This window comes from Aricia agestis, chromosome 6, assembly GCF_905147365.1.
Source record: "Aricia agestis chromosome 6, ilAriAges1.1, whole genome shotgun sequence".
NCBI classification, from domain to species: Eukaryota; Metazoa; Arthropoda; class Insecta; order Lepidoptera; family Lycaenidae; genus Aricia; species Aricia agestis.
The window spans coordinates 15,415,497-15,428,165 of NC_056411.1; the positions used below are offsets into that span (position 1 = coordinate 15,415,497).

Sequence of the window (12,669 nt, forward strand, 5' to 3'; positions counted from 1 at the left end):
ACAGGGGGAGTTTTGCCGGGAACACGAAAGAGTGACGTTGTGTTTTTGTATTATTTTCCAAAAATTGTGTTATTTCGGTTTGTATATTTTCGTGTTTCTTCGAATTACGAATCGGTTCGTCCATTCCGTGATTAAAGTTTTTGATACCCTCTATCGAATTGATAGCGTAAAATGTATGTAAGAAGCAATTTAATGTATAATGTTGGTAGAATGTTAACCATATTTATTCGATGTCGTGCACAAGTGTTGGCAAGTGATACAACTTCAAGAAAGTAGAAACGTGCCATTTTGTGTTCCCTCCAAAACTCCATCGAAAGTTTTAGTAAAGGTTCTACCACTTTACTAAAACTGACTTGACTCATTGACTTTACAGACTACTCTTATAGACTTTTACTAGACTTTAGACTTGACGATAATCTGGAAAAACGACTTTATATTTAGTAAACTTTTACAATATATATTTTCCCGCTTTTTTTAACCATGGCCAGTGTCAAGTAAAATATGTTTAACTTTACACTGGCCATGGTTAAAAAGCCGAGCGCCATAATAAGAAAAAAAAAGACAACTGACAAACTTGACAAAAGTTTGTTTTGTTAAATGTTAATTGATACTAGTAATCTGTGGATTGTTTTGCTGTTTACATTGGTTTTGCAATGCAACGATGTTTTGTAATTTAAAAAATCCAATCACAATACCTACAATACAGTCATACATAACAGCAATGACCTAGCTTAACTATAATTAAAATTACTGACCTGTGACTAAGAGCAGTTAGTCGTAATTTTTCGAGGAAGTGAAATAAACCTTGTTAACTCGCTGACCTCATACCAGTAGTCCTTAATTTTGTTGTCACTGACACAGGGCTCTAGCAACGCGATACGAAGTGATAATTCTATAGTTACAACGCTTCCAACGCTTATGGATAAAACTGTGATCATTCAACCGTGGCTTTTTTGTGATAACAGTATTAACACCAACTGTGTCAACTGAACACACACTGAGCCTGTCACAGGGTCTCCTAAGTCCTAATAGAGGTTTATGCTGTAAGTACTATTGAATACATACAAATATTATAAAAGAAATGTACACGGTCAAATCGCTGAAATGCAATAACATGCCTGCTCCACAATGATGTCATCAAACCATGCGTCAATGTTAAGTGTTGTAAATGTAAACTTACCATTCACATTTAATACTTTTCAGATCATGTCCAAAGTAAGACCTCAGTGGCAGTTACAAGCTTTAGCAGCACAACGAAGAGACAATGAAATCCGGAGAACAGAGGAATTGAAAAAGGTTGCCAATTACTTTGAGTTAAACACAAATAAGTCCAAACACCATGAACAATGGACCACCAAAGACTATTACGAGAAGGCTAAAAAGGATGCAGAACAGTTGTGTGAACAGAAGCTTAAGGCAATGTAAGTGTAAAAAAACTTTATCATTATTGCTAATACTCGCAAAGAGTGATTTAGTAAGTGTTGCAAGAAAATAGCTTACATTGCAGTTTATTATTATCACACAGTGTCTAAAGCAGGGGTTCCCAAACTGTGCCCCATGGAAAGGCAATAGGGGTGCCGTGAGTTGATCCTTCATCATTATCCAAAACCACAAATATTATATAGTAAAATTATGATATTAATTATGTAAAGCAGGTAGATGATTAAATATATTTTGTTTATTACTATTTATCTGCTTAACCCAAGTATAATCATTAAAAATGTTTATTTGTTTATGTGTCTTTTTGTAATAGCTAGGTAAAGCGCCGTGACAAAATATTGTGACGTGTAATTACGCCGCAGGCTGAAAAAGATTGGTAACCCCTGGTCTAAACTCTAAATGATTGAAGGCGTTAGAAATTATTGAAATTATTCCGTTTATGCATCACTTAAATATCAACTAGATATAACATAGATATAATCTATTAAAATTTTAACAAAATAATTAAGTACTTATTGTTTTTTTTATATGTATAACGTAAGTTTTTTGATATGTATAAATTATTGCATGCCATATGTGATTTAAGATTTTAGTTCTTTTTATATATTTTATTTATTATATTACATAAGTATGCTTTTATATTATTATTATCTGAAACATTTTGCATAATTTATTTTTAAATTGCGACACTGTAGCCTTGAGACCACCCAAGTTTTGCGCCTGACATTTTGGATCCACAGAATATCAGGGACTGTGGTTATCCATAGTCGTTTTACCTGAGTGGACTCCATTTCAATGGCTTGAACATTACACCTCCTACCTTCCCATAACACTCTTGTTTGCTAAGTTATAATTGAAATATTTGCTACTTTTCTTATTTTTATTTTTTGTTCATTCTTAGTTAGGCTAGTTACAGTTCATATTAGACTACTGTTTTGTATTGCCATGTCAACATCATTTTAACTGTTCTGTGTTTTTTTTGTTTTTTTTTCTTGTAATGTAATAAGTGTAATGTCCAAAGTTCATGAATAAATGTTTTATTATTATTATTATTTACTAAAGTTGCTGAGTAACTATTGAACTAGAAACGTATAATATAATCTCTTCAAACACATTTGTTTTTTTTTTGGATGCAGTATAGTAATGCAATTTACAAGTTATTAAAAATATGATTTAAATCATGTCTCAATTAAAAATGTATTCGATTTCAGCCGGCTGGAAGAGCGTCGCAAAAAACTAGAAAACATGCTGTACCAAGAAAATCTGCAATATCAAGAAGAAATTAAAGAACTAACTTCTAAGCCTAAGCTTTATAAGAATGGGTTAGTATAGGTATAAAAATAACCACGGTATGAAAAGTATATTTTATATTTATTAAAGCATAATAAAGAAACTACAACTGAAACTGATTGGAACTTGACTATACTTGGAGTATTTCTGGACCAATATGACCCGCAAACCTTCAAGAAGCAGCTCTTATAATGTTGAGAGTGTCCATAGGTGACGGTAGTTGCTTTTCCTCAGGTGACCCGTTTGCTCATTTGCCCCCCTGTATGAAAAATTTTTAAATAATAAACTTAAGTTTTATAAGACTACAAATCAAGAAAATATACTTTGTTATTCAGAAAATGTAAACACAAATTAATGTTATTTAGTCTAAGCGATAAGTTGAGAATGGCGAAATATAGAGATAAGGGTCATAAAAATACGTGCGATAGCTCATTAGATTCGGGAAGACGTCTACAAAAATGTATCGGAAGGGTGTATTAGCACACAAAAAATTGCAGAAGTTATAAGCAAATTAGGTTGCAAAAAAAGGTATTATGTTTTTTGTTAAAAACTCCGAAATTATTAATATTTAAGAAATTAAAAAAAAAAAGATTCTTAAAGAAGAGAAAATTTCCATTAAAAAATCCCAACTCCCGGAATTCTATCTCTATTATTTATAATTTTAATTTAACGCTGAAAGTAAGCCTCCGCGCGGCATTTTTAGGTAGCGCGCGCAGCTTCAAAACCGAACACGTCACACTGATTATTTTTTTAAAGGTATTAAATGTTAATTTAAAATTTTCTAAAACTTATGGTGTATTCCGAACACTTCAAAGAATTTGCTCCCGTTGAAAATTTAACTTAAAGTTAATTTTTCAACAAATTACACAAATGTTAACTAACGAAATTTTTTCGAACTTCCGTCCTCGTTGTACTGTAAAGAAAATGTTTAAATAATTTTCGTAAAATTTTTCACTTCGTGGAGCCCTTGATATAAACAATACCCTTGAGTTAAACATACTTAACATGATCACGCCATAAAAGTTAAAAAAAAATAATACTTTGTTTATAATAATTTTTTAACTTGAACAAAAAACTAGAAATCCAAGTAATATTGTCAAAAAAAAAGTTGTTTCATTTATTATCACGTAATTGATTTCATATCAATGAAGGACATGTATTAACTTACACGTGGGAGAGCCATGCTTCGGCACGAATGGGCCGGCTCGACCGGAGAAATACCACGTTCTCACAGACAACCGGCGTGAAACAGCGCTTGCGCTGTGTTTCGCCGAGTGAGTGAGTTTACCGGAGGCCCAATCCCCTACATTATTCCCTTCCCTACCCTCCCCTATTCCCTTACCTTCCCATCCCTACCCTCCCCTATTACCCTATTCCCTCTTTAAAGGACGGCAACGCACCTGCAGCTCTTCTGATGCTGCGAGTGTCCATGGGCGACGGAAGTTGCTTTCCATCACGTTTGCTCGTTTGCCCCCTTGTTTCATAAAAAAAAATATATAAACAATTTTTTTTTTCCACCATTTGCTAATAAAAAAAATTTATAAACCAATGGACTATTTCTTGAATTTTTTTTCTAAACTAATAATTTAAACAATATATTACATATACATTTGGTGAATTGACCGCAGCCCTACCCACTAAAACCCGTCTATACTCTTTCACTCTTCGCACGCAGGATTGCGAGAACGCGCGAGCTTTCTTTCCGCAGTTCTGCGTGCGTGTGCCTGCTTATCACCAGCAGGCCCTCCTCGAGCCCATACAGAGTCTGTGGCCGAACAGAGGCCCTTCCACTTTGGTGTCGCGATGCGCGAAGAGTACGCAGCGCATCGCGATCCTCTCGGGGACTCGGTGCAATGGGTGACGGCATCCCCATACCGCCGCCCCGAGCTCCCTGGCTAAGGTGGGACGCTTTGGTCATTTAGATTGACCCGTCTTCGCCTTGGCCTACTTCTGCGACGAGGGTCGAGCGCCTCCCTCTCCCTTATGCGCTCGGCCTCCTCTTTTGCGGAGATGACGTCGTGAGCGAAATCCTCCACCGCTTTCCACTCTTGTTCGCTACTCAGCATTGCACGAAACAGTGCCGGCAGCGAAAGGTCCGGTCCGATAGCAGCACTGAGTGCCGCACGTTGTACTATCCAGGAGGGACACACAGGGACACGGCCGAACATACCGTGTTCAGCCGTGTCCCTGTCACAGTCACAGTTGTGACATCGCGTGGTTTCTTCTCGACTTACGATCTCGCACAGGTACCGACCGAAGCAGCCATGCCCGGTCAGCACCTGTGTAAGTCGGAAGGAGAGCGCGCCGGTCTTCCTTGTCAACCACTGTTTCAGCACTGGTCGAATGGCCTGCACCAGATTTACGCTGACTTGAGGCTCTTGCAGCCTTTCCTCTCACAGCTCGATGGTCCGCTCTCTGGCTTGGTCCCTGCGCGCGCTACCTAAAAATGCCGCGCGGAGGCTTACTTTCAGCGTTAAACTAAAATTATAAATAATAGAGATAGATTTCCGGGAGTTGGGATTTTTAATGGAAATTTCCTCTCCTTTTAAAATCTTTTTTTTTAATTTCTTAAATATTAATAGTTTCGGAGTTTTTAACAAAAAACATAATACCTTTTTTTTGCAACCTAATTTGCTTATAACTTTTGCAATTTTTTGTGTGCTAATACACGCTTCCGATACATTTTTCTAGACGTCTTCCCGAATCTAATGAGCTATCGCACGTATTTTTATGACCCTTATCTCTATATTTCGCCATTCTCAACTTATCGCTTAGACTATTTGCATGGCAGGTAATAATTAATATAAAAACAAAACTTTATTACTTATATTTTATTTTATTTATAAGATAATAATATTATACCAAAAATTGTACTAGTAATAATAAGTTACTAAACTTTTCCTATACTATTTATTTTCACTATAGTTACATTTATACAATAAATTAAATTAAATTATTTTTGTACTGTTATTTTAATAAATAATATTATTTATTGTGTCGGCAGTTTCTTTAATCATGTGATAAGCTCAAAAGACATTATTTTATAATTTAACATTGCAATCAGGGTATTTTTTTAACCAGGTTAAAACTCTCTTTAACCAGGTTTTTTGGATAAGTGTTCGCTCGGAGCGAAACCCAGATGCGAGCGGTATTGCGTCTGAAATTAACCTGCTTAATTCCTCGCGGAAACTAGTGCAGTGATATCTTCTATCCCTTTCTAGTGCACCATCTAATAGCCAATCTAATTTGTTTTGAATGTGTGGACATTTTTTTTTTATTAAATAAGGGGGCAAACGAGCAAACGGGTCACCAACTACCGTCGCCCATGGACACTCGCAACATCAGAAGAGCTGCAGGTGCGTTGCCGGCCTTTTAAGAGGGAATACGCTCTTTTCTTAAAGGTTTGCAGGTCGTATCGGTCCGGAAATACTGCTGGTGACAGTTCATTCCAGAGTTATACAGTGCGCGGCAGAAAGTTACGCGAAAAACGCACTGTGGAAGACTGCCACTCATCAAGGTGATTTTTTTTATTTTATTTATTTATTTATTTACAGTTAATTAAAACAGGTGACCCCAATTACATCAATTAACCTAAAACTTACACATTGATAGTAATTAAAAACTAATAATTATAATAACAACTTAACTAATAGACAACGGTAGAAGCTCTTTCATACTTTCCCTCGCAGAATTTCACACATACTTTCTTTATTTTCATCCACTTATCAGCAAAAATGTCACACTTGGGGTTGGCAGACAGGAGAGCGTTGAGCACGTCTAACCCACGACACAGTGGGGACTCGGCTCTCGCGACAGAATTACATATAGGTAAGGCAAATAGTTTGGGCCGATGGCAAGAGCGGTGCCTGCGATAATTGTCGGGCACGAACAAACGACAAACGAGGGTGTGAAGTTCCGGACAGTCTATAATTCCACGAAGAGCTTTTAAAATTATTAGAACGAGGTCCACACCCCTCCTGACCTCTAGTGAGTGATATCCTAGGGTACCTAAAAGGAAGTTAGTGGGGTACATATAAGGATAATATCCATTAACTCTTTTGTACAGGAATCTGAGAAAAGTTTTCTGTACTTTTTCAAGCATCAGTGTTGATGCATTTGTATGAGGGCTCCAAACACAGGCATCCGTTTCTAATTTACTGCGTACTAATGTGTTATACAGTAACTTAATTACTTTGGGATGGGATAAAGTCCCTAACATTTCGGAGAACAAATCCTAAGCGTTTATAACTATCTTTAGCAATAGCAGCAATATGGTCTTTAAATGTAAGGGTTTTATCGAAGTATACCCCTAAGTCTTTTGTGTTGTGGACTCGAGTCAAGGGATGTCCATCCATTGTGTAATTAAATACAAGAGGTCGTACCTTCCTTCCATATATCATTACAGTACATTTGCTCATTTTGAACAGCAGATTGTTCAAAATACTCCATCGGTGGAGAGCATCCAGATCCTTTTGGAGAAGTAAACAATCGTGCAAAGATTTTATTACCATGATGAGGATGGTATGTTTTTCGCGTGGGACGATAGCGAAAAGTTGCAGGTGGTATGATTCCGAACAATTCCTCAGAGCACTCCCCGTGATACAACCGATAGAGGATGGACCACAATGGGTGAGGGTCGTGGTGTGTGTGAATGGGCGGGGCGAACATAATCGCGAACGGTTATAACCGGTATTTTGAGCAGGAGCACTTTCATTTTGCTCTCTGAACAAGACCAATAATTTCGGTCCGTTCAGAGCGGAATCGAAACTCTTTTGGAAATGTATGGCGTTTCTAACGAACAAGATCGCGAGATTAACCAGGTTTCCGAGACCTGATTGCAATAAATTCAATACACCATGTTTGAAAGTTACTTAGATAATTGTTTTTACCTTTATGAAAAGAGATATATTTTAAATTATGTATATTATGTTCATACTATGTAGTCTTCCAGTCTCTAGTCAATGTGAGTGTGTCAGTCTTTATTTGATTAAAATAAGCACTAATAACAAAACCATAACAACACATAATGTACTATGGAGCTTCACATTACACATAATCATTTAAAATAATTAGTTGAGATTAACTTAATAATACAAAGTACAACGTTGCTAGATAATTCTTACGCATAAAATAAAATTATTTGATAACCGTACCTGTATACTGTGTAGCTTTTTTTTACTTTATTAAATTTTTTGTGGTTATTTAATTTCCAGGTCATACCTAAACCAAGTATCAACATCAACACTGCGGGAGATAAACCAGGGCATCATAGAGAAGGAGCAGCAGTTGCGGAAACAGGAGGCGGAGCTGAAGCTGTATCACGCCTGGCGGATGCAGCAACCCGAGTGGCAGGCCACCAAGTCCTATATCGCTAGCGGGAAACTCAAGTCTGCATGGTTGGTGCAACATCCATACTCATAGGCGTAGCCAGGATTCTATGGGGGGAGGGGGGTTATTAAGAAAATCCTAGACTTCGAATTCGTGATTTTGAATGTCTCACAATAGGAGATCACAATTGAAGGTGAGGTAAAAATTTAAAACAAAATATGAGCGAGCGAACTGAGATTGAATGCCTCCCCTCTCACCCAGCAAATCTCTCTGCTCCACGTTTAGGTATGAAACTCGTGTGCATTAGCGACCAATCGTAGGGGGAGGCTCCCGCGGTTCCCGCGCGATAAACGAACTTCGGCGCACCGGAGTTGCGGGCGTCATCTAGAACTTGAATATAGGGCAAACTATTCAATCGGTGGCAGTCATCCTATTTTAAAATACTTACTAGGAATGCTTATAAGAACTTTTTGAAATATGAACTCTTAGGTTTTTTTTAATGAAATAAAACGAGCAAACGGGTCACTTGATGAAAAGCAACTTCCGTCGCTTATGGACACTCGCAGCATCAGAAGAGCTGCAGGTGCGTTGCCGGCCTTTTAAGAGGGAATAGGGTAATAGGGGAGGGTAGGGAAGGGAAGGCAATAAAGGAGGGTAGGTAGGGGATTGGGCCTCCGGTAAACCACTCACTCGGCGAAAGACAGCGCAAGCGCTGTTTCACGCCGGTTTTCTGTGAGAACGTGCTATTTCTCCGGTCGAGCCGGCCCATTTGTGCCGAAGCACGGCTCTCCCACAAGGTTGGGTTGCACCAACTAACTTTAACTATAACTTTAACTACAATGCAAAATGTTAAATCTTTGGTTAAAGTTAAAAATCGACGCCATCAAGACGCCATATACGCCATAACCATAGAGCTCGACAAGGTTTTAAATGCACGTGGCGAAAAAAGGAACTAACGCTGTCATCATACAAAAACGCAATTTTTGACAGTTCTCCTTTATCAGCAGCGCCCCCGCCCACGTTCATTTATAACCTTGTTGGACCAGCTGTCATCTGTCAATTTCTCCGGTCAAAGTGAAGGTTAAAGTTAAAGTTAAATTTGCCTTTAACTATAACCATAACTTTAACTTTAACCACGCCTCTGGACGTGCAACTGCACGTTTAACTGCAACCCAACCATAAAGTGCTAATCATGTGTGTTACACCATAAAAGAGCTCTCTGACGCATAGTTTATAGTAAGCACAAGTAAATAGGTATTTATTTTAATTTCAGGTATTTAAATATTATTTCTTTTCACTTACACTCTCTTAAGTGACTTTTCTTTTTTTCCTTTCATTGGCCTAAGCGTAGGATAAATATTTTTAATAATATTGTAGGTTTGATTTTATTACAGGACTGAGCAAATTATAGAGAAAGAGACCCAGAAAAAGAAGGAGGAGGAAGACACTCGAAAGATCCTGCAAGAGCGAGACGAACAGATACGACAGCAGATACAGGAAGAGAAAGAGAAATTGAAAGAAAAGGAGTTAAAAGTTAAAGTTAGTGTTTGTTAATTGTTTGTATTCTTGTAAGGAACTTTGCCAAGCCTTTTTACATGGCAAAAAGATCCGCATTGTGTTAAGATTTACTTTAAATAGTTCTTTCTTCTCGTCTCGTCCATTTGTTAAGTGGCTTCACAGACAAGGACAACACATTGTATACAGCTCGACGAAGCTCTAAATGAACGTGGGTGACATTGATGGGAGCGCTGCTGGTAAAGGAGAACTGTCAAACACATGTCAAAAATGACGTTTTTGTATGATAGAACCGTTTTTCGCCACGTTCCTTTTCTCGCCACGTTCATATATAGCCTTGTCGAACTGTAGCTGTAAATTCTTTTACATAGTAAAAGAAATGTTTTTTTATTAAAAAGTAAAGTTTATACTTTACAGTTTACACTAACCTACGGTAAAGTTAAGTTAAAGTTAACCTTAAAGTCTACTGTGCTTGTTAAGATTATATTTTCTTTCAGGAACTCCGCAACTGTTTAGAAGATCAAATAGCCGAGTTGAATGAGAAAGAATCTGTTGTAAAAGAACTAAGAAAACAGGAGGAAAGAGAGAAAATGATACTGGAGGAGTTGCAAGCCTTAACTAAAGAAAGAGAAAAAGAACATGCACGCCTTATAGCAGAAAGGGACGCAACTATTATCAATATGGGCTTGCATAAGTACAAACTAAAGAAGAAAGTAATTAGTGTTATCAATGAAATTGAATTGGAACTGAAGATGCTAGAAAAAGTGCGAATTAGCATTATGAAGGTATTATTATTGTTTTTGTTGTTAAATTATTATTATTGTTGTTACGGTGAACAAAATTTATTCTCTAATTTTATTATAATGGCTAGTTCAATTTTGTTTTCAGGACTACGAATGTGAACAACAAAAGTCTGTAAACTACAAACGAGTTTTAGATATAGCCTTACAAGAGCTAGAAGAGTACAGAGACAGAGAGAGACAGAGACAGAAGAACATAGAGGCTATGTACGACGGAGAGGCGAGACAGATCAACGAAAAACAGGACCAAGTAATATTTTCTCATTTTCTCTTCTTTATATAAAATATCCTTTAGCAATTTTTTAAGGCAAGACACACGTGGAGCGACGCGACTATTCACGTTCATTATAGCTCTGATGTTTTGTGTCGTGTAGCTACGCTGCCTAGTAGTGCCCTACTACACAAGTGAGAAGCGATTATCGTAAACGCCAACAAAATGTATGCGATTTGACATAAGTCATCGCTTCGCTAGCGAATACTAATGTCAAATCCCATACATTTTGTCGGCGTTAACGAAAATCGCTTGATACATGTCTCTAAGCGCAGTTTAGCTCATACGATTTCATAAAAATAATATTTAGTCGTGCCGTGTCGCGTCGTCTACGTAGTGTATCCGGACCTTTATATTTGCACCAGTTTTAGCCCACCTTTACTATTATTTATGTATAAAGACTTTTTTTGTTTGAGTAAAAATAATTGTTTTTAAAGCTTTGGGCGAAAGAACGCGAAGCGCGCTGTATGCTTATGAACGACGTTATCACAACATTAAAAAAACAACTCCAAGAAAAGTTGGAAGCTAATCTACTGCAGCAGAAAGAGAATGTTTTAGAACGAGAAAAGCTCATTGAGGATATGGACAACTTCCACCAGGAAGTGCAGAGAAAGGAGCAAGATACAAAGGTACGTTGATAAAATATGTGTCCACAAGAAAGCGATTATGGCTTAGCAAACTCGAATAAAATGGTGGCTGCCACCATTCCATTACGGTTGAATGTATAAGAATATAAGAGCTGATATCAAATAGTGCACGTGAGCGAGACAACCGATGTTAAGAACTTAATTGCGAATACGAATTAGGCTTTAAGTCTTAGGCCGCTTGTACTAGTCTGGTTTATTATTTGAATATGTATTTCTTTCGTTCCTCGTACTTGTGATCATGAAACATGATGTTGTGATAAACGTGGCTAACCCAGAATTTACATCACATTGTAAGTAGGCTTATGCCAAAATGTATAGAAATCGGGCAGAACAAAACACAAATAATCTATGCTTATTAATAACTCCTCTTAATTTATTTATAACCCCTCGCGAAACTTATTCTATATAAGTTTGTTGTATCTAGTATAAGTTGCTTTAACAAAATAACACTTTATCTCCATAATTTCAGTTACGTGACACTAGCTGCTTCAGCATCAGAGCTCTACAGTCCCAGCTCAACGGGCTCCAGGTGCAGGCGCAGAAGTTAGACGAGCGTGCGCAGCTTGACACGCAAATACGTGAGGCATTCGCGCGCGAGCGCCGCTTGCGGGCAGATATAGCGCGCGCGCAGCGACGCGGCTCCGCTTGGATTGATTAAAAATGCTGTGTGCTAGAGAACCACTGATAACTGACACTGAACGATTGAAGATAGTTGGATACTACTGATTATACACAGAAATTAAGAAACAAAAAAGTGAGAACTGATATTGTAAGAAAGAAAAATAGGAAAAATACATGGTAAATTATGTGCTGTTCGTCATAGTTTGACGGTTGCCTTACTGGCGACCGTCAAATTATTTAAATTATTTAAACAAAACTGTAAGTTTTGTACTTCTACTGGATTCAATTTCTAGTTCAAATGCTAGCAGACGCCAGCCACGGACATAAGTGCATAAGTCTTTAATTATCTAATATATAAAATTCTCGTGTCACGAGTGACGAGGTGCGTGATTGAACTTCTCTGAAACGGCTCGACCGATTTTCGTGAATCATAGCGAGCATATCGGCTAGGGTTGAGAATCCGACAACATCTACTATTTATATTGATAAGTGCATTTTTGAATAAATAATAGTAAATTATTACAACTCGAGACTGACAGCGACCATTGTTTGTGTGACGGGATAGGTTTGGAGTTTGGACGTTGACATATTTAGTCACTTCGAAAAGCGAAATACTTTATAGGGCAAAACATATATTTTGCCAGGACAGCTAGTTTTATAATATAAAGGCTAAGTGCCAAACGAACACTAAAACGCGTATTAGCTTATAATTTTTTCCTAAATAAACACTAATCTTTTTATTTATTATACTTTTTGC

The 12,669-nt window shown here is 37.4% G+C and overlaps 1 protein-coding gene across 1 annotated transcript; it reads left to right on the forward strand.

Annotated features, from left to right (window-relative positions):
* The first annotated feature begins 651 nt into the window (after nucleotides 1–651).
* LOC121728014 (trichoplein keratin filament-binding protein) lies at nucleotides 652–12,356 on the forward strand. The gene is made up of 9 exons (XM_042116105.1): nucleotides 652–1,043; nucleotides 1,204–1,421; nucleotides 2,652–2,762; nucleotides 7,944–8,126; nucleotides 9,453–9,597; nucleotides 10,071–10,358; nucleotides 10,462–10,623; nucleotides 11,082–11,273; nucleotides 11,761–12,356. Exons 2-9 carry the CDS (start codon nucleotides 1,207–1,209, stop codon nucleotides 11,947–11,949), a joined length of 1,485 nt encoding a protein of 494 aa, XP_041972039.1. The 5' UTR covers nucleotides 652–1,043; nucleotides 1,204–1,206; the 3' UTR covers nucleotides 11,950–12,356.
* The last annotated feature ends 313 nt before the right edge of the window (nucleotides 12,357–12,669 follow it).

Bases quoted from the DNA above. Each gene is read 5' to 3' on its own strand.
- LOC121728014 (XM_042116105.1), top strand. From the start codon at position 1,207: ATGTCCAAAGTAAGACCTCAGTGGCAGTTACAAGCTTTAGCAGCACAA. The intron at 10,359-10,461 runs GTATTATTATTG...TTTTGTTTTCAG, and splicing joins TGCGAATTAGCATTATGAAG to GACTACGAATGTGAACAACA. The intron at 10,624-11,081 runs GTAATATTTTCT...TTGTTTTTAAAG, and splicing joins TCAACGAAAAACAGGACCAA to CTTTGGGCGAAAGAACGCGA.